This window comes from Mirounga leonina, unplaced genomic scaffold, assembly GCF_011800145.1.
Source record: "Mirounga leonina isolate KUSES-001 unplaced genomic scaffold, KU_Mleo_1.0 Mir_174, whole genome shotgun sequence".
NCBI classification, from domain to species: domain Eukaryota; kingdom Metazoa; phylum Chordata; class Mammalia; order Carnivora; family Phocidae; genus Mirounga; species Mirounga leonina.
The window spans coordinates 52,048,530-52,076,445 of record NW_023270451.1 but is presented as its reverse complement, the minus strand read 5'-3'; the positions used below and the strand labels follow the sequence as shown (position 1 = coordinate 52,076,445).

Sequence of the window (27,916 nt, the reverse complement as noted above, 5' to 3'; positions counted from 1 at the left end):
TCTCTCTCAATCTTATTTTGGAACAGCATCTCATGAATTAAAGGGATAATATGTCAATATTTGGTTAAGTAATTTCAGTAGAGTATGGAATAAAAAGTTACTGAGTGCCTATTATCAGCAAGGTTCTTTGCATATATAACTTCATTTAATAATTGGAAAAGCTTTACTAGGCACTTATTATCTGCATTTTGCTAATGAAGAAACTGAGGAGCAGAGAGTTTATCTAATTTGTTCAACAACATTTCAGGTAATGGGAATTCATCCCAGATCCATTTGTCTATAATGGATTTGTCCTTTGTTCTTATTCATAATTCTGCCCCATAAGAGATTTGTTATTAAACTTTATTATTTAATTTCCTCAAAATTGGGGCTTTGGAACTTTCCCCCCCTCTTTCTGGAACACTTTTTTCCAAACTTCTGAGTACCTCCTTTTTAGTATTCTGGTCACACCTCAATATAATTACCTTAGAGGCCTTCCCTCCCTAACTCATCTAACTTAGGTTGGACACCCAATGCCCTTTTTTCTTTCCCCCACCCAGGGTTTACTGAGATAAAATTGACATATAACATTTATATAAGTTTAAGGTGTATGACACAATGACTTAATTAAGTATATATTGGGAAATATTTCCCTCAATATGTTAGTTAACATTCATCACCACACAGTTACAAATGTTTTTTTCTGAGATGAGAACTTTTAAGGTCTAATCTTAGCACTAAACAATTTTTAAATATATAATATAGTATTGTTTACTAAGTCACCATACTGTACATTACATCCCCCAGAATTTATTTACTTTATAACTGAAGTTTCTACTTTTTGATCACCTTCACCCATTTCCCCAACCCCCAACTCCCCATCTCTAACAACCACCAATCTGCTCCCTGTCTCTATGAGTTAGGTTTTTAAATATTCCATATATAAATGAAATCACACAGTATTTCTCTTTGTCTAACTTATTTCACTTAGCATAATACCTCAAGGTTCATCCATGTTGTCACAAATGGCAGAATTTCCTTCCTTTTTATGGCTGAGTAACATATTCCATTATATATAAACATTATACACACACACCTCTATATACATATACATACATTATATGTCACATTATGTATATATATGTATGTGTGTATATATACATACATATGTATATATAAACAGATACCACATTTTCTTTATTCATTTGTGTATAGACATTTAGGTTGTTTCCATGTCTTGGCTATTATAAATAATGTTTCAATGAACATGAAGGTGCAGATATTTCTTTGAAATAGTGATTTTGTTTCCTTTGAATATATACCAGTGGAATCTCTGGATCATATATATTATGGTAGTCATATTTCAAATATTTGAAGGTCTGTTCTGTTTTCCATAATGGCTGCATCAATTTACATTCTCACCAACAGTGCACAAGGGTTCTCTTTTCTCTACCTCCTCACCAACACTTACTTCTTGTCTTTCTTTTTAGAGAAAAGAAAACAAGAACAAGCAGGCAGAGGGAAAGAGGAAGAGGGAGAAACAGACTCACTCCTGAGGAGGGAGCCTGATGTGGGGCTTGATCCCAGGACCCTGAGACCAGGACCGAGCCAAAGGCAGACGCTTAGTGACTGAGCCACCCAGGTGCCCACTTCTTGTCTTTCTGATAACAGTCGTTCTAACAGGTGTGAGGTGAAATCTCATCGTGGTTATGATTTATATTTCCCTGATGATTATCAATGCTGAGCACCTTTTCATGTACCTGTTGGTCATTTGACCATCTTCTTTGCAAACATGTCTATTCAGGTCCTTTGCCCATTCTTCTATTAGATTATTTTTGCTGGTGTGCTTGAGTTGTATGAGTTCTTCAATTCTTAAATATTTTGGATATTATTACCTCTCATCAAATAGGTGGTTTGCAAATATTTTCTTCCATCCCATAGGTTGCTTTTCATTTTGCTGATAATTTCTTTTACTGTGTAGAAGTTAGTTGGCTGTAGTCTCACTTGTTTATTTTTGCATTTGTTGCTTGTGTTTTAGGTGTCATTTCCAAATAATCATTGCCAAGACCAATGTAAATGAGCTTTTTTCCCTAGAAGTTAGTTGTTTCAAGTCTTACATGTAAGTCTTTAATCCATTTTGTGTCAATTTTTGTTGGTGGTGTAAGATAGGGGTCTAGTTTCATTCCTTTGCATCTAGTTTTCCAGTTTTCACAGCACCATTTATTGAAGAGACTGCCCTTTGCCTATTGTATATGCTTGGCTCCTCTGTCATAAATTAATTGACCATATATGTGTGGGTTTATTTTGGGGCTCTCTATTGTGTTCTGTTGATCTATATGTCTGTTTTTAAGCCAATACCATACTGTTTTGGATTGCTAGAGCTTTGTAATATAGTTTGAAATCAGAGAATGTAATGCCTCCAGCTTTGTTCTTTTTTCTCAGGATTGTTTTGGCTATTTGCAACTTTTGTTCCACAAGAATTTTAGGATTGCTTTGTCTATTTCTGTAAAAAGCAAACAAACAAGCCATTGGAATCTGGACAGAAATTTCACTGAATCTATAGATAGCTTTGGAATAATATGAACATTTTAACAATTCTTCCAATCTATGAACATGAGTATCTTTCCGTTTATTTCTGTCTTCTTCAATTCTTTCATTAGTATCTTACAGCTTTCAGTGCACAAATCTTCCATGTCCTTGGTTAAATTTCTAAGCATCTCATTGTATTTGATGCTATTGTAAGTGAGATTGTTTTCTTTATATCTCTTCCAAATAATTGGTATTTAGTGTATAGAAATGCTACTAATTTGTAAGTAGATTTTGTGTCCTGCAACTACACTGAAGTCATTGATAAGATCTAAAAGTTTTTTGGTCGAGTCTTTAGGATTTTCTATATATAAAGTCATGTCATCTGCAAATAGATAATTTTACTTTTTCTTTTCCAATACTGATGCCTTTTATTTCTTTTCCTTGCCTAATTACTCTGGCTAGCAGTTCCAATATATAATGAATAGGAGTGGTGAGAGTGAGCATGCTTGTCTTGTTTCTGATCTTAGGGGAGAAGTTTTGACCTTTCACCATTGAGTATGATGTTAGCTGTGGGCTTGTTATATATGACCTTTATTATGTTAAGGTATGTTACCTCTATACCAGTGTGTTGAGAGTTTTTATCACAAATGGATGTTGAATTTTGCCAAATGCTTTTTCTCCATCTATTGAGATGATTATATGATTTTAATATTTCATTCTATGAAAGTAATGTATCACATTTATTGATTTACATATGTTGAAACATCTTTGCATCCCACAGATGAATCCCACTTGATCATGGGGTATGATCTTTTTCATGTGCTGCTGAATTTGGCTTGCTAGTATTTTATTGAGAATTTTTGCATCTATATCCACCAAGAACATTTGCCTGGAGTTCCCTTTTCTTGTAGTGTCCTTATCTGGCTTTGATATCAGGGTAATGCAGGCCTAATATGAGTCTGGGAGTGTTCCCTCCTCTTCAATTTTTTTGGGAAGAGTTTGAAAAGGATTGGCTTTAACCCTTCTTTAAATATCTGGTAAAATTCCCCACTGTAACCATCTGGTCCTAGACTTTTCTTTACTGAGAAGTTCTTGATTATTGATTCAATCTCCTTAACTCATTATTAGTCTGCTCAAATTTTCTATTTTTTATGACACAGTCTTGGTAGGTTATTTGTTTCTAGGAATTTGCCTATTTCTTCTAGGTTATTAAATCGTTGGTATATAGTTGTTCATAGTAATCTCTTCTGATTCTTTGTATTTGTGTGGTATTGACTGTAATGTCTCCTCTCTTGTTTATGATTCGGGTACTCTCTTTTTTTTCTTAGTTAGTCTTGCTAAAGGCTTGTCAGTTTTATCTTTTCCAAGATCCAACTTAGTTTCCTAAATCTATTCTATTGTTTTCCTGTTCTCTATTTTATTTATTTCTGCTCTAATCTTTATTATTTCCTTCCTTCTGCTAACTTGGGTTTAGTTCATTCTTTTTCTAGTTCTGTAAGGTGTAAGGTTAGGTCATTTATTTGAGATCTTTTTTGTTTCTTAATGTATGTACTTACTGCTAGAAACTCTCCTCTTAGAACTGCTTTTGCTATATTCTGTAAGTTTTGTTATGTTGTGTTTCCACTTTAGTTTGTCTAAAGATATTTATCTTTCCCCTTTTGATTTCTTTGATTCTTTGTTTGTTAAGGAGTGTGTTGCTTAATTTCCAGGTATTTGTGAATTTTCCAGGCTTATTCCAGTTACTGATTTCTAATTTTCCACCGTTGTGACTGGAGAAGATACTTGATATATTTTCTAACATCTTAAATTTGTTAAGACTTATTTTGTCCTCTAACATGATCTATCATAGAAAATGTCCCATGTGCACTTGAGAATAATATGAATTATTCTGCTGTTGGATGAAATGTTCCGAATATATCTGTTAGGTACATTTGGTCTATAGTGTTATTTCTTATTGATTCTCTGTCTAAATGATCTATCCATTGTTGAGAGTAGGGTATTAAAGTCTCCAACTATTATTGCTGTTTATTTCTCCTTTTAGTTCTATTAGTATTTGCTTTATATATTAGGTGCTCTGATGTTGGGTACAAAAATACCTACAATTGTTGTATCTTCTTGATGGATTGACCCCTTTATCATTACAGAATGACTTTCTTTGTCCCTTTTGACTATTTTTCTCTTTAAGTCTATTTTGTCTGATGTTAGTATAGCTCCCCCTGATTTCTTTTGGTTAGCAAAAGAGCTTTGTTAGTTTCCTTTGTTGGTTTCATGTCTATTTGATTCTTTGTGACCCTTGATTCCTTGCATTGGTATTTGCACTTTGAGTAAGTAGTCTTGTCCTCCAGACTCCAGCTGAGCTCTGAGTTCTGAATGGGTAAGCTAGTAGCATCCTTGGGCAGGTGGGGTTTGCTATCAGTTTCTCTATTTGGGTTAGGCCACTGCTCATGCTCTAAGATCAAGGGACATGCCACTGGCTGGAAACAGGAGGACAGAAGAGCTGGCCTGATAACTTGCTCAAGTGTCACCATATGATGGGCTCTCTGGCTGCCCACATGCTTTGGTCAGGCTTTCTAGCCAGCTGGGATGGGATGTTGTATTCAGCAGTTGGGCAGGGCTGCAAATGTGCTTCCCTGTCCAGGTGGAGCCATAGAAAGGGCTACACAGTCATTATGGTTCAATGGCTGGGACCCAAATGTGGCAGAACTGTCCACCCTGCTCTTTAGCCAAATGGGGCAGATGATGCAAGTAAAGCATACAAGTAAAGCTATATCCTACAACAGCTGCTGTGATTTCAACTCAACTTGAGAACGCTTAACTGAGGCAAGACAATTCTAACTAGCTATATATTAAAGGTCCATAATTTTGAATCGTTTATCACTTATATGAGGCAGTATAACACAGGGTTTAATGTGGATGCAAGAATAATTGTCACTGATGCTTTTAAGTGCTTACTTCAGCAGGCAGCTAAACAAACAGGGATAGAACAATATAGGCCACAAACGTATATAACAATATTCATTACCTCTTTTTTTAAACAAAAGGTATTTCTTAGAGATATTTTTGAATGTTTTTTTCCCAACTGTTTGTCTAATTAAAATTATACCTATAAAAATTACCTTATAATGAAATAATTTCTTAAAGAGTTTAATTCAGCCATGAAGTTAGATTGGAGACACCATTTACCTAATATCCAGAAAATTCACTATATTCCACCTTTTTTTCTATCATCATAATTTTGCATATATAAATTGCACCTTGCTTACTTTCATTCTGGTTATGTCCGTATCATATGATTAGGCTGGCCAGAGCATGATTAATTTAGAAATTTCAGTCACATTAATAAACCACGTATTAAAAGATATACTATTATTATTTTAATATCTTATCCATATATTACCTATCTATCCATCTAACTGTCTTTCCATTTATCTATCTATTCCAAAGTTAGCATAGTTATGCTCTCAATTGAACATCTTATCTTTGTTTTCTTTCTTTTGGAAAAACTTCTATGACATATAGTATTCTCTACATGATTTACAGTGGGATACTAGATAGGCTGTATACTTGGAACTTTAAATAACATCCATGCACAGCATCCAGGTGGAAAGATGGACTAGGAAACGGGTATCCAACTAAAGGTTGGGGAGTGATGATGAGGTCCTCGGATAATAGATGTGAAAAAGGTAAGGAATGCCACATCTGCCCAAGTTTGAGGAAGATATGATCTGCAAGCGGCAGGGAAGAACTAGGAGAGTGCAGTGTCATGTCCTGATTAAGTGCTACACAGAAATAAAAGAGTGAACCATCTCCACTCAAGGGGGATGGAAGAGGAGGGCCAAACTTAATTTCTCCTGCTACGATTTGTATTTCCATTCTCCTTCCTGCTTTTTACAAAACAGAATTTATGTTTTGAAAATAGAAAATCATTTTAATACCTAATACAGGTCAGCTGAAATCTATCACATTCACATAATAAGAATTATCATTATTATTATTAAATGCAAACACTTAAGATGTATTTTACTTAATTCTTGCCACAAGCCTGGAGAAAGGCACAATTTTTACTTTCACTGTATGAATCAGGAAATTAAAGCTCAGAGTGGTTAAGTGATTTATCCAAAATTAGTTACCGACCTGGCTGGGATTTGAATCTAGGCTTATTTGTATCTATATTTTTTACTCTTAGCCAATTACTTTGATCTCAAGAATGGTCAAGGATAGTAACTTTTCCTAAGGAAAAAGAAGTACTAAGAAATATTGCCTTAAATTTTACACAGTAAGCTTTAGGAATCCACTAGAAATTGTACAAAAAAAATGTGAAGTGGGGCACCTGGGTGGCTCAGTCCATTAAGCGTCTGCCTTGGGTCAGGTCATGCATGATCTCAGGGTCGTGGGACCAAGCCCCACATCTAGTCAGGCTCCCTGCTCAGTGGGGAGCCTGCTTCTCCCTCTGCCCTTCCCCCCACTTGGGATTGCTTGCTCAATCTCTCTCAAATAAAATCTTTTAAAAATGTGAAGTAATTTCTTTTCTACAAAAAAGTTGGAAAATTTTATAGGAGGCACTTGACTGAAGAGATTTGAATTTTAATTCTAATTTCACCACTAATTATTTGTATCATGTAAGTCACTTAACTTCACTGTTAAGTGGGTCTCAGTTTCGCCATTTATAAACTAAATATGTTTTCCTGTGATATCTCCAAAAAGCTTTCTAGCTCTCAAATTATAAGATCTCTAAAAATGTTTGTTGATTAATTTATACTAAGAGTAGGAAAAAAATCCATGTAAGGTCTTTACTTATTATCTAACTTAATATTTATTTTTAAACAATTTGTATAAAATTTATCTTAAAAAAGAATGACTGCAGTTATGAAAATAATTAGAAATAAATCTATATGAGATTTTACTAGTCATAAGAACTGAGATATTTAACATCTAACATCTTAAAATTATTTTTCACAACACTTTTTACCTTATAGCTATTGATAAAAAGATTTCCATTTTAGCATGACAAATAGATTCCATTTTTGCAGTACTGCATAGGTTGAATGAATGTTAATGTAATTATTTTATAATACCGTATAGGCTTATCTTTGAAGAATTCCAGAAGGAACACCCTGAAAACCAAGAAACTGAAATGACTTACAATTCAACAGAGGTTATCTTTTGAAAATTTGGACCCATTCATCTATCTGCTTTGTTTCAAACAGAGTTACATAAAACTTTAGCAACTAGAATGTATAGTTGAGGCTTATCCTTAATATTTGGAATTTTAGTGCAAACAAAGAGCTCCTCAACCTGGGAACAAACTGCATAATAGAGACTGAATTAAAATATAAAATCATAGATTCCTAATTTGGGGCCTTGTCCCTTTTAACTTAATTTTAACATGTTTTACAAAATGTTCTAATATTAACTTAACAAAGCTCTACGTAAGTAAAAAGTAGTTGCTAACAGCCTGACATGAATTATGACTTTATCATTTTCTAGCTTAGCTGGGGGGTTGGATCATCTTATTTAGGATAACTGCCGGAAGCATAACAGAGGTAGACTGGCTACAGAAGAAAGGCTTCCCAAGTCAGCCTGAGTATTTTTCAATCCATCTTCTATGACCGCCACTGATTCTTCAGATCATATAGTAGTTCCCTTTCTTTTTGTTTTCCAAAGGTTTTGCGTAGTCAACTTTAAAAAAAGGTACTTGTAGTTTAGTCTCAGTTCCTATAGAAAAAGGCCCTTTCCTTTGCCTCCCAAATAGTATCTGCAGAGTTCCTCCAAAGATAAAGACAATCTCCCCTGCTACTGACTCTAAATATAGAAAAAGACTATATGCAGAGTTTGGGAGACATTCCTAAATTCCTTTTTTCCAGCCCATCAAGAGTGTTGGGGGATGACCTGTCATCTCACTAAAGTCAGAGAGAAAACATAAACGTTGTAAGTTGTGGGTTTTGTCCTATACTCACTAGGTGACAGGGTTCAGATGACATTAACTTGGATGTCTGAATTTCCATCTGCAAAAAAGAATAATCCAGACATACTTTAAACACATAATAAATCCTGGATATCTAAAACTAAATGCTGAGATTGGTTCTTTTGTCCCAGTGAAACTGCTGAATGGACATTGTGCAAGTACAAAAGAACTCATAGAGTAGAATAGTACTGTAGACTGAAAACTTGTCTCAGATGGCATCGTGACAGCTGGAGAAGTTTAGATAAGGAAAAATGAAATGTCAAAATTCTTGTCTGAGAGGTTTACAGTATGATGGCATATGCTTCTACTGAAGCTGGAGGCAGCCCTGCCTTAATCCAATTGTTGCAACTGCTGGTTGAAGAAAAAAAATACACAATTTACTTCCTACTATGATGTAAAAGGTTCTTACTTAAAACTGTAAGACCACAAAGAACAGTTAGAGGATTTATATTCAGTTTTTCCAGTTTAGAAAATTAGAGGAGGAAACCATCTACGTAGTACTCAAAGAAAAAGACAATTTAAGAAAATGTATGCAGGCTATTTTAATGTTGAGAAAGAGGAACACACACAAAAAAACTAAAACCCTGGGCAGTGCCTGGCTGGCTCAGTCGGTAGAGCATGCAATTCTCGGGGTTGTGAGTTCAAGCTCCCATGTTTGGCACAGAGCTTAATTAAAAAAGAAAAATTAAAAACCCAACAATTCTGCCTGTGCTATGTGAAAATACCACTGCAATGCCACCTTTATTGAGGCTTTTCAAAGACAGATATGGATGAGTGCTACCACACTGCCACCTGGTGATTAGGCAGGTAGGAGGGATTTGAATTAAAATGCCCGACAAAAATGTCATAGTTTGACAGTGAGTATTTCGTATGCAGAGTTTCTCTAACACATCCAAATTTGCTAGTAACACAAAAAATGAATTAATGTTAATGTAATTATTTTATAATACTGTACAGGCTTATCTTTGAAGAATTCCAGAAGAAACACCCTGAAAACCAAGAAACTAAAATGCCTCACAATTCAATAAAGGTTATCTTTTGAAAATCTGGACCCATTCATCTATCTGCTTTGTTCCAAACAGAGTTACAAATAATGCTAAATCCTTTTTTATTTATTGTTTGTTTGTTTGTTTTGTTTGGGTAAAGTAAATGCGCAAACTCTTCATAGAGGTTCAAGAGTTAGTGACCTATTCCTGGAAATGGAAGAGGAGAAGAATGCCATGACCTAAATTTCTTCTATTTCAAATGGTGCATTTTATGTTAGCAATCTTGACTCGCACTGTCAAACTACTCATTCAATTTAGAGTTATTCATTGATTTTATAATACTGCCTTTTCTTTTATAAATGATTTGGCCAAGAAAGAAATGGCTTCCGCAGTTTGAAGTTGAATGTCAAAAGCAACAAATGCAAAGAAATGGAGGGGAGAAAAGATGTCAGGATTACATGAAGGTGAATGTTTTATGTTATCTTTTTTTAAACTGTTGAGAATTAAAAACAATTTCAATAAGCAAATATAGGTGTTGAGACAACTAAATTGTAAGACAACTCATTTTTTGGACAAACCTGTATCATTTATCTAGTCACAGGTATGGAGATGAAATTTAAGATATACATTTATTTCCCTGTTTTCTAGGCTCATAGTGACTAAACTGTAAGAGAATCTATGAAGAATGTGGGGTGGAGCAAACCAAAGGAGAACCAATATGGCAAAGCCAACTACAATGAGTCAGCTCTTCCTCAACAGGTCAAAAATAATTTCAGAAATTTGAGAACTACAGAATGGGTAGAGTTCCAATCAGTGTTTTTATGTACATAGCATATTCTTTTTTTTTTTTAAGATTTTATTTATTTATTTGACAGAGAGAGAGAGAGCAAGCAGGGGGAGCAGCAGAGGGAGAGGGAGAAGCATGCTCCCCACTGAGCAGGGAGCCTGACGCGGGGCTCGATCCCAGGATCCCGGGATCATGACTTGAGCCAAAGGCAGCCGCCCAACCAACTAAGCCACCCAGGCATCCCTATACATAGTATATTCTTAGTGATTGTGATAAATCATGAGAAAGTAGTTAACCACTAATATGGATGTCTAGGTGATTTAGATCATCTCTTTTCAGACCCCTATTCAAACTGTCAAATCATCCAAGCTTTCTGTTAAGAGATAAATTAATCATTTACTTCCAACCACCTTCAACTATGCATGCTTAAAGAAACCCCACACTGCTGGTGATACAGGCATACTGAATAGTTTATCTGATCTACATTCCATTTTGTAGCTTCACTATATTTATAAGAAGCTGAACATGTGCTTCTAGTTACTGCAGAGGGTGAGATCTTATCAGCCTATATATGGAGCCAAAAAGGCTATATCAAATGGTGGGTGACAAATAGTGGAAACAGTCCCTTGGTGAGGGATGGTGGTGGGAGTTGTGATGTTTATCTGCTGTACTCATATCCTAAAAAATATATATTTTCCTATCACTCAATTTTCATCCACTCATATTTTTATTCCTCATGTTTTCATGTTAGTGCATTAACTTATTGACTCAACTAGGCTAAGAGTCAAAATTGGAAAGCTAATTTATTTGAGCAGGAATTTGTTCATTGTACTTCAGTAAGAAAAAAAGGCACCATGAAAAGCCCAAGGGAAGAGTATTGAATAAAATATTTAGAAATAGAATCTTTTCCTTATAATTGACAATCACACATAAAATACTGTGGGCAGTTCTATTCATTGCTCTTTTGAAGGACAATGAGAGATGGACTATTTATTCTGTCCTGAAACTGGGGTATGCCTGTTCCCATTGTTTCTCCCCAAGGCCCATAGTCACAATACTCAACCAGGAGCAGAATTTCAGCTGAACAATTTCAGAAGCACTTAAGTAAGTGACAAACAGAGAAAGGAAGTGAAGAGAAGAATCCTGCTATGTTCATCTGTGCATAATAAACAGGTAGTGAAGTTCATGATCAGCAGATAGTGGGCATTAATAAATCTTGGTTTGACTGAAATTTCTAAAAGTGCAGTCTAAAAAACAAGTTTTTCAGTTTGGAAATAGGAAAGCTAAAAGAATGTGATTTATTTCTATAAAATCACAAACAGCTAGTTAGTCATTTTTACCAAACTTTAGGATCTCCCTTAAGCACGATGTTTGTGGGCAGAGTGCTTTAATAGCATACAAAGCACTTTAATATTCTTTATCTTATATTCTTTTCCCAACAATACTGAAAGATACATAGGATTCTCATTATAGATTTGAAGAAGCAGGATCTTGGGAGATCTTGTAACTCAAAATCATTCGTTTTCAAACACGCTGCAAGTGAGTGGAGATTTTTAAGACAAGTAAAAAAAATCGTACTTTACATACCATATTTTGCATTCGTTGATGTGAAAATGTTGGGGTTCAGAGCAAATGGTCAAGAACGAATTCTTGAGGCATCTTCAATGCAAAAAGGGTGGTTTTATTAAAGCACAGGGACAGAACCCATGGGCAGAAAGAACTGCACTGGGATTGTGAGGTGTGACTGATTACATATTTTCAAATTGGAGGGGGGCTAGGGAGAGCATAAGTCTCCAAGGAATTTGGAAGCAAGGTTTCCAGGATCTTGAGGGGCAAGCTATTGTTGGGAAAAGGTCATTTATTACTGTCTAGTAAAGACTTAGTCATGAGATCCTTCAGATGTGTATCAACGGGCCATATGCTTGGAGGATGATTGCTAACATATTTCTTGGAGGCGGGTAGAGATAAAGGAAGTTTCCAAAGGGAGTTTACAGGATCCTGGAGATCTGGCTAATGTCAAGCTTAGGTTGTCCTATTTTGCCTTTAGCTAAGTGGTTAACACCTGGAGGTAGCTAGGCTCCTTGACGAAGGTCACTCTGCCTGTTTCAAGTATTTGTCAATGGACTGTTAAAAGTTTAATTCTTTTTCGCCTTTCTCCACATCATTATTACTTTGAGAAATTATTAGGTACAAAAAGGAATTAATCCAACAAAGTTTTATAGATAATAGAGCTCTATGATATTTAGGGTTATTAGAGTTGTTTAGTCAAAACTTCTATTTTGGGATTTAAAACATGGAGGGCAGATTCCCACATTAAAATTTATGTTTCTTGATAATCCTAAGAGTATATATAACTTTTACTCTCTAAGTCATGAAAAATTTGTAATGATTAGCTTTTCAAAAAAAGGGAATATGATACTAATTAATAAGAGCCATAACCATAATATACTTTTTGAAAGGCATTACTCAACATTTATATTTTGAGGAAGTAACAAGTATAATATTGACCCTTCTATAACGAAACACTGTGCACTATTAAAAGAATATCAAATAAAGATTTAATAAATTTTATAATTGATCTTTTAGATATTAGAGCACAAGGGGATTTATTTATTCCATATTATGGTAGAATGCAAATCAAGGAAAACTGTTCAAAAACACTATTATGTTTATCCAGCTTTGCCTCTAAAATAAGAAAAGCAGTTTGATTTTTTATTTTGTTCTGAATACATGTACTTTAAATTATTTTAGACTATGTACACAAGACTTTGGCTAGGGAATAAACTAAGGTAAATTATCATAGGGAACAATCTATATTACTGTTCTCTTTATTCTTCAGCCTCTTTTAATTGGTGGGCTTTGTTGGTTGTATCCATCCCCCAAACAAAAGGAATGGAAAATGAGTGACTCTTAAAGAACAGGCCCAAGTCTCCTGGGTCTTTTAATAGGTAAGCTTCTCTCTTGCCTTAAGTTTTGCACGTGTTACATATATAATAAAGAAGGAAAACAACTGAATCAGAATTAGAGTCAAAATGTGTTTTGTAAACTCCTTTTATACAAGTTCATTCTCTAATCTTTATTTATAGAAGAAAGAAACCAGAAGATGTGCACATATGAAAATGATATGCTGGTAACTTGTGTAAGCTTTTGTGCTATATACACTTTTTCTTTTATATACATAGAAAAACTAAAAAAAAAAAAATTCCTTTCTGAGGGACACATTATCTTTAACATTACAGAAGTAATTCAAAACCTTTAAAATATATTGTTAAATATTATACCTGGAGACAGAATAACAGACAATGTTAGAACAATAGATAACTAGAATAACTGGAAAAAATTAGAACAATAGATAATTAGAACAATGTTAGAATAGATAACTAGATAACTAGAAAAAATTCTTTTTCCTCTATTTCTTTTCATATCTGTCACCTATACAAATATAAGATAGAATATTAACAATATTTTATGTCTTTTTTTTTTTTTCCGATCTAGCCAAAGGTTTGCAAGTTTGGTTTATCTTTTCAAAGAAACAATTTTTGTTTTCATTGATTCTCCCTATTGTGTTTCTATTTTCTATTTCATTTATTTCCTCTCTAATCTTTACTCTTTCCTTCCTTCTGGTAGCTTTAGGTTTAGATCGCTCTTCTTTTTCTAGTTAAGGTATAAAGTTAGGTTATTTATTGGGGATCTTTTGTCTTTTTTAAGATATAAATTTACCACTATAAATTCTCCTCTAAACACTACCTTCACTGCATACCATAAACTTTAGTATGCTATGTTTTAATTTTTATTCCCTAAGTATTTTCAAATTTCTTTTGTGATGCCCTCTTCGACCCACTGGTTATTTAAGAGTATGCATTTTGATTTCCATATATTTATGGATTTTTAAGTTTTCCTTCTGTTATTGATTTCTAGCTTCATTCAGTATTCTACGTTTATGGTCACAGAAGATAACTTTGTATAATTTCAATCTTTTCAAATTTATTTAGACTTGTTTTGTGGCCTAACATAGTCTATCCCAGAAAAGGTTCTGTGTGCACTTGAGATACTGTTCTACTCTTATTGGGTGGAGTGCTGTGCTTATGTCTGTTAGATCCAGTTGGTTTCTGTTTTTTCCTCATATGTATGGAGATATAATTGATATGGTGTAAGTTTAAGATGTACAATGTAATGATTTGATATATGAATATATTCTGAAATGATTACATTAAGGTAACACATCCATCATCTCACACAGTTAAACAATTTGTGTGTTTAAGAACTTTTAAAATCTACTCTCTTAGCAACTTTCAATATATATAATACAGTATTGTAGTTGGTTTATAGTGTTGTTCAAGTCCTATATTTGCTTACTGATCTTCTGTCTAGATATCCAATCCATTGCTAAAAATGGGGTATTGAAGTCTTCAACTGCTATTATAGAACCATTTCTCTATTTAATGCTGTCAATGTTTGTTATATTTCAGGGGCTCTGTTGTTTGGTGTATATATATTTATTATTGTTTTATCTTCTTGATGAATTAACACTTTTATCAATATTTAATGCCCATCTTTGTCTCTATTTTTTTTTTTTTTACTTAAAATCTGTTTTTTCTGTATTAGTATAATCATCCCAGCTCTCTTGTGGTTACTATGTGCATGAGTATCTTTTTCTGCCCTTTCAATTTTAACCTACTTGTATATTTGGATCTAACACATCCTCTCTCAAGAGAATATACTTGGCTTTCCGTGCCAATAGCACTCTTGCAAACATGATGAACATTCCTAAAACCCGCTGGACTTTCTGCAAGAAGTGTGGAAAGCACCAGCCCCACAAAGTGACACAGTACAAGAAGGGCAAAGATTCTCTTTATGCCCAGGGAAAGCAGTGTTATGACAGGAAGCAGAGTGGCTATGGTGGGCAGACTAAGCCAGTTTTCCAGAAAAAGGCTAAAACTACAAAGAAAATTGTGCTGAGGCTTGAATGTGTTGAGCCCAACTGCAGATCTAGGAGAATGCTGGCTATTAAGAGATGCAAGCGTTTTGAACTGGGAGGAGACTAAGAAGAGAAAGGGCCAAGTGATCCAGTTCTAAGCTTCATATTTTGTTATATTATGAAGACAATAAAATCTTGAGGTTATGTTCACTTCATTTGGTTGCAGTTGGTCTTTTAAGAGGGAAATAAACTAGTGCCATCAATAAAATTCCCCTTGTGGGACAGTTTATGCTTGAGAAAAAAAAAAGAGAGAGAGAGAATATACTTGGATGATATCTTTTTATCCATTCTGCCAATCTCTGCCTTTTGCTTGGGGTGCTTAATTCATTTATATTTGATGTAATTGCTTATAAAAAAAGGACACACTTCTGCCATTCTTAAATTGTTTATGTCCTACATAATTTTTTATTTCCTCCATTATTATCATCTTTTGTGTTCAGCTGTGCTGTTTTTTGGGTTTTTGGGTTTTCTTTTTTTTTTTTTGGTAGTGCTGTTGTTAGTTCATTCTAATTTTATGAACAAATTCTTTTTTGCATATTTGTAAGATATTTTTTCATTGGTTACCATGGGATTATAATGAACATCCTAAATTTATAACAATTGTGTTGATACCAACTTAGCTTCAGCAGTATTCAAAAACTCTGCTCCTATATATCTCTGTTCCCTCTGCCTTAATGTTTTGTTATCACAAATTATATTTTTATATATTGTATATCCAGTAACAAAGATTTATAATGATTTTTATGCATGTCTTTAAATCATACAGGAAATAAAAAGCAGAGATACCAAACTAAAACTGAAATAATATACTGGGTTTTATATTTACTATCTAGTTACTTTTACCAGTGATTTTCATTTCTTCATATGGCTTTAAGTTACCATCTAGTGTCCTTTCATTTCAACATGAAGGGCTCTGTAGCATTTCATGTCGGGCATCTACTAATACAATGTAAGGGGAAATGTTACTCCCAACCTTACAGAAACAAAAAAGATTATGAGAATCCTATGAATAATTATGAGCCAACAAATTTCTAGATGAAACAAATTTCTAGAAACAAAGATTACCCAAATAACTCAAGAAAAAACAGAAAATCTCAAGAGACTGTAACAAGGAAAACATTAAATCAGTCATCAAAAACCACTCAAGGAAAAAACCTAGGATCAGATGGCTTCATTAGTGAAATATACCAAATATTTGAAGAATTATCACCAATCATTCTCAAACTCTTCAAAAAAAAAAAAAGAAGACGACAAAGGAACACTTCCTAACTAATTATTTGAGGCCACTATCACCCTGATGGTAAAGAACTATTCATGGAGAAAGAATAGTTTCTTCAACATATGGTGCTGAAATTAGATGTCCTCAGGGAACATATGAAAAGAATGAAAAGCTGGATACCTACCTCTCCCCATATTAAAAAAAAAAAAACAAACTCAAAATGGATCAATGACTTAACTATAAGAGCTAATACTATATAACATTCTTAAAAGAAAACGCAGGGGTAAATCTTCATGACCTTGAATTTAGTAGTGAATTCTTAGATATTCTTAGACACCAAAAGCACAAACAAACAAACAAACAAAAAAACAGGTAAACTGGACTTCATGGAAAAAACAAACCGTTCATTAAAGGATATCATCAAGAAAGTAGAAAGATAACTACAAAGTAGGAGAAAATATATGGAAATCATATATAACTAAAAAAGCTCTAGTATTCAGAACATATAAAGAACTCTTACTCCTGAACCACAAAGGACAACTCAATTAAAAAAATGGGCAAAGATCTTGAATAGGTGTTTCTCAAAAGAATATATACAAGTGACCAGCAAGTACACTAGAAGGATGTCCAACATCATTAGTCATTAGAGATATGCAAATCAAAACCACAACCAGGTATTACATTATATCCACTATAACGACGATACAAAAAAAAAAAAAAGGGAAATAACTAGTATTGGAAAGGATATAGAGAAATTAAATTACAACACTTGTACACTGCTGATAAGAATGTAAAAAGGTTCTGTCACTGTGGAAAATTTGTTGGTTCCTCAAACAGTTAAACATAGAATTATAATATGAACCCACAATTCCGTTTGGTTATATATTCAAAAGAAGCAAAAATGGATATTCAAATAAGCACATGTACACATATGTTTACAGCAGCGCTATTCACAATAGCCAAAAGATAGAAACAGCCAAATGTCCAGCAACAGATGAAGAGATAAACAAATTGTGTTTACACGGATACATTATTCAACCATAAAAAATGAAGTAGTGATATATGTTGCAATGTGAATGAACCTCAAAAATATTACACTAATTGAAAGAAACCAGACACAAAAGCTCATATATCATAAAACTCTGTTTATAAGAAATATTCAAAATAGATAATTTCATAGAGACAGAAAGCAGATCGGTGATTGCCAAGGGACTGTGTGGGAAGAGAGAGAATTGGGAAAAAAGTGCTTAATGGGTAAGGGATTTTTCTTTGAAGTGATGGAAATGTTTAAGATTTTTTAAAGACAAAAATATCTTGCATCTATATAGAAGCAAGACAACTCTGACAAGAGTTAGAAGGTCACAGCTCCATTCTTTGCACAAACCTTATGAATTCCTGAGAGTTGGGCTGAAATCTGGAATTAGCCACTATCAGAGGAGAAGAATGAAATAGATGAGAATTGAGTGATATAGCTGCTCTTTTGAGTAATTCATCTTCTCAATGCAGGAGTACAGCTTGGCAACTGAATTATCAATCCTCTACTTCCCATTTATCCACTTTGTAATGGGCAAACTGCATTTACCATATTAAGTATTTTTAATTTGATATATACTTTTTTTTCTAAATTTGGCATAGTTATTTAAAGGAGTTTAGAAATGGATATATCCTAATAAAGGTGAAAATCAAAATCAGCAAAGTAGTTACAAGATTCTTAGACAAGTCCAGGTAGAAATCAAAAAGAATATAATAAGAGAAAAAAATACAGTTACATTCATTTTAAATCATTCCTCACTTTTGGCATTCTTCTTCCTCTTTTAATTTTTTTTTAAGATTTTATTTATTTGCGAGAGAGAGAATGAGAGACAGAGAGCATGAGAGGGAGGAGGGTCAGAGGGAGAAGCAGACTCCCTGCTGAGCAGGGAGCCTGATGTGGGACTCGATCCCAGGACTCCAGAATCATGACCTGAGCCGAAGGCAGTCGCTTAACCAACTGAGCCACCCAGGCGCCCTTCCTCTATCTTTTAAAGAGTGATTTTCAGTGTTTTACACATAGGCAGGATCTACCACTTAAGAGTCTTTTTTTTTAAATTGTGAAACCCCATGTGTCCTCTACCATCCTTCCATTAAATGACAACCATGTGGCAGAGAGCTTGGTGGGAATACATGTATCATAGAATAAATTGTCACATTCTAAAGATTACTAAAATAATGATGATTCATTATTTTATCATATATCATATTTACACCTGTACTGGAAGAAGTATCCAAAGTGAGTATTTTCATGGCAGAGTTCAGCATCTATTACAGTGTATTTGAATTCATAGATTAACAATGACACCTAAAAATTATACTCAACTAGCACATGGATTAATTAGAGTGGTATACATAGTGAGTAAAAAGCACTATTTCCTACCTTAGCAATTAACTTAATATTATAATGTTTATAAGCAAACTAAAAAAATGTCAAAAATTTTAGCCACATTTTATATTTTTCTTCAATGTATCTTCTTTTGCTTCATAATTTTACATATAATTACATACTGCAAAATGGCAAGTATTTATTTGTATTTAAATTGTCTTTTTGACATTTTTGAAGAAAAGGCTCTAAGCCTTTCTCTCAAAGTGTTTTATATTAATTTTGCAATTAAAAAGATAAAGCATATGAAAAGATGTTCTACATCATATATAATCAGGCAAAAGGCAAATTAAAACAACAGTGAGATACCACTACCACCTATTAGAATGGCCCAAATCCAGAGCACTGATGAAGCTAAATTCTACGAAGGATATAGAGTAATAAGAATTCTCATTCATTGCTAGTGAAAATACAAAATGCAACAGCCAGTTTGGAAGACAGTTTGGTAGTTTCATTTAAAATTAAACGTTCTCTTACCATTTGGTCCAGCAATCGTTCTCTTTGGTATTCACCCAAATAAAATGAAAACTTATGTCCACACAAAAACCTGCACACAGGTGTTCACAGCATCTTTATTCATAAGTGCCAAAACTTGGAAGCAACCAAGATGTCCTTTGGTAGGTGAATAAACTGTTGAACATCCTGACAATGGAATACTATTCAGTGCTAAAAAGGAATGAGATATCAAGCCACTAAAAGACATGAAAGAAACATAAATGCATATCACTAAGTAAAGAAGCCAATCTGAAAAGGCTATGTGCTATATATAATTCCAACTACAAGACATTCTGGAGAAGGCAAAACTATGGAGACACTAAAAGATCAGTAGTTGCCAGAGATTGGGGGAAGAGGTGGAGGAACAGGTGGAGCACATAAGATTTTTAGGGTGGAGAAACTATTTTGTATGATACTACAATGGTGGGTACCTGTCATTGTATTTGTGCAAGCCTACAGAATGTACAACACCAAGAGTGAACCCTAAACTATGGACTTTGCGTGATTACTATGCATCAATGTAGGTTCATTATTTCAACAAATGTACTACTCTGATATGGAATGCTGACAATGGGGGAGACTATGTGTAGGGACAAAGTACATATGGAAATCTCTGTACCTTCCTCTCAATTTTGCTGTAAACCTAAAACTTCTCTTTAAAAGATAATATCTTTAAAAAAAAAGCAAAAATTGATTCATAGACCACATTTTGGTTAGTAAGGCTTTGAATAATTCATGTTTTGTAATGCCACCTGCATCAGAGAGCCACAGGAAAAAATATATGCGACTAGAAGTGGGGAATAGGGAAATAAATTTAGGAATAGTTTTGAAGTGCCTATCAAAAATATTTTCAAAAAGGGGTGCCTAGGTGGCTCAGTTGTTAAGTGTCTGCTCTGCCTTCGGCTCAGGTCATGATCCCAGGGTCCTGGGATAGAGCCTCACAGAGGGCTCCCTACTCAGTGGGAAGCCTGCTTCTCCCTCTCCCATTACCCCCTGCTTGTGTTCCTTCTCTTGCTATCTCTCTCTCTGTCAAATAAATAAATAAAATCTTTAAAAATATATATTTTCAAAAGAATAAGTGTTCAAGAATTTGCAAATAAAAATGTTTAAAAAAAGATAAATAAGTAAAATATATCATTGAAGAAAGAGTTTCTCAAACAGGGGCGCCTGGGTGGCTCAGTCGTTAAGCATCTGCCTTCGGCTCAGGTCATGATCCCAGGGTCCTCAGATTGAGCCCCACATCAGGCTCCCTGCTCAGCGGGAAGCCTGCTTCTCCCTCTCCCACTCCCCCTGCTTGTGTTCCCTCTCTCGCTGTGTCTCTCTGTCAAATAATCTTAAAAATAAAATAAAATAAAGGAAGGCACTGTCAGTTCATCAGAAAACCAATTCTGCCTAGTTACAAATAATTAAAGATGTGTGTCCTTTAAAAAAAAAAAAAAGTTTATCAAACACTGAAAATTATGTCTTTGTATTGACCAAAACTCAAAAATAGGAAGGTTTAGTATATTTTAGCATATTACAAGGAGAGTAAAAGATAAGAGCAGAGCAACTAAAAAGGATTAGCCAACCTAATATAAAAATTGTAAGCCCCAGATAAAACATTAACAAAACTCAACACTTGAAAGAACAAAAACTCCACTGGGGACAAATGGAGTTACAAGGTTTTTCACTTAAAGGAAATTGAAACTTAAAATGAAATCTACCATTTTACTGGCTGAAGAAGTTGAAGCTTTGTAATAAAGGCTTCTAGATTATTTGGAAAATGAAGGGGTTAATCTTAGAAAGGAGGGAGTCACAGAAGAGAAAGCTCCAAAATCTATGTATAAATTCCTCCAAATCTTTGTATGATCACAGAACTGTCCATGTGCAAGGAAGAATCCAAGGTACCCAGTGAAAAGCAACAGGTGGATGTTGGCAAGAAGGAAGTTTCAGCTGCTGACAATGACAGCAGTTTGGAGTCAAGCCAATAAAACTGTTCACTAAAACAAAAATCAGTGTTATTCAGAAGAAAGCATTAACTAGCAGAATCCGTATCTTAAATGCTACCTTCAAGCTCATGAACAACCTGTGAGGCATTCTGGATACGAATCCTCACCATGAATGATGTCACAGCTATCCCTGACTTACTGGAAATCTAAACTGCACAAATGGGCCAAGGTTTGCAGTCTCTCCCATTCTTCAACTTTGAGAGAGTCCTCAGCAGATATTCCTGTCAGAAACTACTCTGTTACTAACTTTCTGGTCTTCTTAGTAGACATGACACTCATTCTCTCCATTTAGGTCCAAGGAATGTCCTGCCATGAGAAAGACTGATAATCTTCATATTGACTTATAAACCTGTTAAATATCTAGAACTAGAAAATGATCCTTCTTTAACTTGGAAGACTATAAAAACCAGGTGCTTTTGGGTTGTTCTCCTCTGGAAACTACTTCATGCCCCACCCCCCCAGTTGGTAAAAACAAAAACAAAAATAAAAAATCCTGGTATTATTGAAATGACTTCACATTAAGACAGTAAACCTTCATTTTGAGATGGTAAAATAAAACTCCATGAAAACAATATGTAAAATGAACTATGTCCACTGAATCGTAAATTTCAGCTTATCTAGGGGCATGTTTTCCAAACAGTAATCTTGAATATCATATTATATCCATAATTAAATATTATGAAAACTGTCCTCAAGCAGAAGAAAAGTGTGGGCCTTTAAATTTCAGTGATTTTTTCCCAAGGTTAGGTTTATTAATTTTTTAAAGTGCCCGTATTTTTTTAAATAAAACCAAGAAGTATCTAGAAAGTATATTTAGAACAATAAAAAGCTGTCAGTGATGGAGAGCTAAATAAAATCATGCTATTTTGCTTTGTTAGTATATTAGTGACAGAATCTTGATAATGAACCTATTTCAATAATTCTAGTTCAAATGTCCATTTTTAATTTTTCTTCTATAAGTCTTTTAAGTATCTGCATATGCACATTTGACTTTTTAGGAAGGACAATGAAGAACTGAGAATGATGTTAAAAGATCGCAGATAAGATGGGGGAAAGAGCCAAATATATTCTAATAGGAGAACAAATGAAGAACAGTGACTTGGCCAGTCAATAAGTATTTGCTGAGGGGCACCTGGGTGGTTCAGTCAGTTAAGTATCCGACTCTTGATTTCAGCTCAGGTCATGATCTCAGGGTCCTGAGATCTAGCCCCACACCAGGCTCTGTGCTCAGCAGGGAGTCTGCCTAGGGATTATCTCTCTTCCTCTACCCCTCCCTCTGCTCACGCTCTCTCTCTCTCAACTAAAAAAATAAATCTTTAAAAAAAAATAAGTATTTGTTCAGTGCCTAGAGGTATCTGTTAAAATACAGGAGTGTCATTAAAAAAATTCAGTAACAATAAAGAATGACACCCATCGACATACCCAACATCAGTAATTTGCTAAAGCTAATATCTGCATAAATCATGTAAGTCCAAAGAAACAATTATTTATTTCAAGGTGATTTCCCCCCTTTTGCTCTGCTTAGATCTGTATCTTTAAATAAATGATAATAATAACAATAAATAATAATTTTAAAAGTCACTATATTGCTTCCATGAAAATACTTAGAGGAGTACCAATCTATACATTTAGACATGGATGATACGAGCTCCATATTTACTGACTGGCTATTTCCTTGTTAGCAGTGTGTAAATATAAATATTTTGTGAGATGACTAGATTTCTATTTACTTATTTTGCCATAGTAGGTGGAATATTCAAACCATTTTGCACTTAGATTAAAAGTTTGAATTGCATCTGAAAAAAAGTTTCTACGTTATTTCTAGAAAAACATGTTGTCCTGAGTTAGTAACTGGCCTTACTCAGAATAATCTATTGATCTGATGAATTTGTTTGATAACAGTGGCTTATTGTGAAGGCTTCAAATTTGCAAGTAACTATAGTTTATCATATGTATATCTGGCAGAGTGAAATATCTGATCATTGAGTGTCGTTCCGTTGTCGTAACTTCACAAAAACATTTAAACAGGCACCCATGCACTTAACTCTTTTACATCTGGATTTTAACCAATTTAATTCCAGGAAGATGAAAAAAAATGCTGTAGTTTTCATGATATGCATAAGCAAATTCTTTCTACTTATATTTTCTAATTTTTAAAAGTTCCCTATTTAATAAAGAATGTGAATTAGTATTTATCACAATTTTTAGAGGGAGGTGTTAAAGTCTACAACTGTAAGTGTGGATGAATCTAATCTATTTCTTCTTTTGGCTTTAATAGTTTTCACTCCATATATTCTGAGACTTTGCTGTTTGCTATGTACACATTTAGGATCATTGCATCTTCCTAGTAGATTGATTCTCTCATCATTATGTAATGTCCCTCTTTGACTCTGATCATTTTCTTCACTCTGAAGTTATTCAAATACTAATAAAGTCCCTGTTTTTTAATTATTTTTATTAATATTTGCATGACATAACTTTGTCAGATTTTTATTTTCAACTGTATTATATCACTGCACTGGAAGTGAGTTTTTTGTAAGCAGCAAAGAGGTGGATCACTTTTTTTTTATTGGCTGCCAATCTTGGTCTTCTAATTGATGTATTAAGACTATTAAGACCATTTAGGATGAATATTGTTATGTTTGCAATTAAGTTTTCCATTTTACTATTTGTTTTCTATTTGTTTCTTCTGATTCTCATTTTTCTTTTTCTTTTATCTATATAGGGGCTACTTTACTATTTCATAGGATCCTATCTTAATTTATACATAGTGTTTTTGAGTGTATCTCTCTGTATATTATTTTTGGTGGTTGTTCTGGGGTTTATAATATACATATTTAACTTAGTATTTTACTACTTTGAATGAAGTGTGAAAACTAACTTCCACTTAAACCTTTTTATATTCCCAACTTTCACATATCATTGTCTTTTGAGTAGCAGCTGGTATATTATTTTGCTAGGTCAGCTGTTAACAGGTACCACAAACTAGATGATTTAAACAACAGAAATTTACTTTTCACAATTCTGAAGACTAAAAGTCTGAGACCAAGGCATTGGCAGAGTTGGATCCTTCTGAGGGCTGTGAGGGAGAATTTGTTCATGTCTTTCTCCTAATTTCTGGTGGTTTGATGGAAATCTTTAGCATTCGTTGGCTTGTAGGCATATTACCCTGATCTTTGTCTCCATGTTCACGTTGCCCCAGTGTCCTTTTTTTGCCTGTTTCATTCCTTCCTACTCCTGCCCCACTGTCTATGGCAGGGTAGGAAAGACTTAGGGAGAAAGAAGCATCTGGCCTGGGCCTCCTGCGATGATTGAGTCCCTCTTGTTGGTTCTGCCTGGCTGCCTCCGTATCCCTCAATAGAAAACAGAAGTCTGGGGCCTGATGAATATAGAAAATGCTTCCTTTGCCTTCCCATTTTTTAAAAAATTTTATTATGTTATGTTATCACCATACATTACATTGTTAGTTTTTGATGTAGTGTTCCATGAGTCATTGTTTGCGTATAACACCCAGTGCTCCATGCAGTATGTGCCCTCTTTAATACCCATTAGCAGGCCAACCTATCCCCCCACCCCCTCCCCTCTAGAACCCTCAGTTTGTTTCTCAGAGTCCATCGTTTCTCATGGTTCGTCTCCCCCTCCGATTTCCTCCCTTCATTTTCCCTTCCTACTATCTTTTTTTTTTTTAAATATAATGTATTATTTGTTTCAGAGGTACAGGTCTGTGATTCAATAGTCTTACACAATTCACAGCACTCAGCATAGCACATACCCTCCCCAATGTCTATCACCCAGCCACCCTATCCCTCCCACCCCCCAACACTCCAGCAACCCTCAGTTTGTTTCCTGAGATTAAGAATTCCTCTTATCAGTGAGATCATATGATACATGTCTTTCTCTGACTGACTTATTTCGCTCAGCATAATACCCTCCAGTTCTATCCATGTTGTTGCAAATGGCAAGATTTCATTCCTTTTGATGGCTGCATAATATTCCATTTTAAATATATATCACTTCTTCTTTATCCATTCATCTATCGATGGACATCTTGGCTCTTTCCACAGTTTGGCTATTGTGGACATTGCTGCTATAAACATCGGGGTACATGTACCCCTTCAGATCACTCCATTTGTATCTTTGAAGTAAATACCCAGTACAACAATTGCTGGGTCGTATGGTAGCTCTATTTTCCACTTTTTGAGGAACCTCCATACTGTTTTCCAGAGTGGCTGCACCAGCTTGCATTCCTGCCAACAGTGTAGGAGGGTTCCCCTTTCTCCGCATCCCCGCCAACATCTGTCATTTCCTGACTTGTTAATTTTAGCCATTCTGACTGGTGTGAAGTGGTATCTCATTGAGGTTTTGATTTGGATTTCCCTGATGCCGAGCGATATTGAGCACTTTTTCATGTGTCTGTTGGCCATTTGGATGTCTCCTTTGGAAAAATGTCTGTTTGTGTCTTCTGCCCATTTCTTGATTGGATCATTTGTTTTTTGGGTGTTGAGTTTGGTAAGTTCTTTATAGATTTTGGATACTAGCCCTTTATCTGATATGTCATTTGCAAATATCTTCTCCCATTCTGTCAGTTGTCTTTTGGTTTTGTGGACTGTTTCCTTTGCTGCGCAAAAGCTTTTTATCTTGATGAAGTCCCAATAGTTCATTTTTGTCCTTGCTTCCCTTGCCTTTGGCGATGTTTCTAGGAAGAAATTGCTGCGGCTGAGGTCAAAGAGATTGCTGCCTGTGTTCTCCTTTAGGATTTTTGATGGACTCCTGTCTCACACTTTGGTCTTTCAACCATTTTGAGTCTATTTTTGTGTATGATGTAAGGAAATGGTCCAGTTTCATTCTTCTGCTTGTGGCTGTCCAATTTTCCCAACACCATTTGTTGAAGAGACTGTCCTTTTTCCATTGGACATTCTTTCCTGCTTTGTCAAAGATTAGATGACCATAGAGTTGAGGGTCCATTTCTGGGCTCTGTATTCTGTTCCATTGATCTATGTGTCTGTTTTTGCGCCAGTACCATACTGTCTTCATGATGACAGCTTTGTATAGAGCTTGAAGTCCGGAATTGTGATGCCACCAGCTTTGCTTTTCTTTTTCAATATTCCTCTGGCTATTCGGGGTCTTTTCTGGTTCCATACAAATTTTAGGATTATTTGTTCCATTTCTTTAAAAAAGTTGATAGTATTTTGATAGGGATTGCATTAAATGTGTAGATTGCTCTAGGTAGCATTGACATCCTCACAGTATCTGTTCTTCCAATCCATGAGCATGGAACGTTTTTCCATTTCTTTGTGTCTTCCTCAATTTCTTTCATGAGTATTTTATAGTTTTCTGAGTACAGATCCTTTGCCTCTTTGGTTAGATTTATTCCTAGGTATCTTACGGTTTTGGGTGCAATTGTAAATGGGATCGACTCCTTAATTTCTCTTTCTTCTGTCTTGTTGTTGGTGTATAGGAATGCCACTGACTTCTGTGCATTGGTTTTATATCCTGCCACTTGACTGAATTCCTGTATGAGTTCTAGCAGTTTTGGGGTGGAGTCTTTGGGGTTTTCCACATAAAGTATCATATCATCTGCAAAGAGTGAGAGTTTGACTTCTTTGACAATTTGGATGCCTTTTATTTCTTTTTGGTGTCTGGTTGCTGAGGCTAGGACTTCTAGTACTATGTTGAACAGCAGTGGTGATAGTGGACATCCCTGCCGTGTTCCTGACCTTAGGGGGAAAGCTCTCAGTTTTTCCCCATTGAGAATGATATTCGCTGTAGGTTTTTCATAGATGGCTTTTATGATATTGAAGTATGTACCCCTTATCCCTATACTCTGAAGAGTTTTAATCAAGAAAGGATGCTGTACTTTGTCAAATGCTTTTTCTGCATCTATTGAGAGGATCATAGGGTTCTTGTTCTTTCTTTTGTTAATGTATTGTATCACATTGATTGATTTGCAGATGTTGAACCAAACTGCAGCCCAGGGATAAATCCCACTTGGTCGTGGTGAATAATCCTTTTAATGTATTATTGGATCCTATTGGCTAGTATTTTGGTGAGAATTTTTGCATCCATGTTCATCAAGGATATTGGTCTGTAATTCTCCTTTTTGATGGGGTCTTTGTCTCGTTTTGGGATCAAAGTAATGGTGGCCTCATCAAGCAAGTTTGGAAGTTTTCCTTCCATTTCTATTTTTTGGAACAGTTTCAGAAGAATAGGTATTAATTCTTCTTTAAATGTTTGGTAGAATTTCCCTGGGAAGCCATCTGGCCCTGGGCTTTTGTTTTTTGGGAGATTTTTGATGACTGCTTCAATTTCCTTAGTGGTTATAGGTCTGTTCAGGTTTTCTATTTCTTCCTGGTTCAATTTTGGTAGTTGATACATCTCTAGGAATGCATCCATTTCTCCCAGATTATCTAATTTGCTGGCATAGAGTTGCTCATAATATGTTCTTATAATTGTTTGTATTTCTTTGGTGTTGGTTGTGATCTCTCCCCTTTCATTCATGATTTTATTTATTTGGGTCCTTTCTCTTTTCTTTTTGATAATCCTGGCCAGGGGTTTATCAATCTTGTTAATTCTT

The 27,916-nt window shown here is 34.8% G+C and overlaps 1 protein-coding gene across 1 annotated transcript; it reads left to right on the top strand.

Moving 5' to 3' along the window:
* The first annotated feature begins 15,000 nt into the window (after positions 1 to 15,000).
* Positions 15,001 to 15,432, top strand: LOC118021370 (60S ribosomal protein L36a-like). The gene has a single exon (XM_035021443.1). The coding sequence runs from the start codon at positions 15,001 to 15,003 to the stop codon at positions 15,289 to 15,291; it is 291 nt and encodes a 96-aa protein (XP_034877334.1). The 3' UTR covers positions 15,292 to 15,432.
* The last annotated feature ends 12,484 nt before the right edge of the window (positions 15,433 to 27,916 follow it).

Bases quoted from the DNA above. Each gene is read 5' to 3' on its own strand.
- LOC118021370 (XM_035021443.1), top strand. From the start codon at position 15,001: ATGATGAACATTCCTAAAACCCGCTGGACTTTCTGCAAGAAGTGTGGA.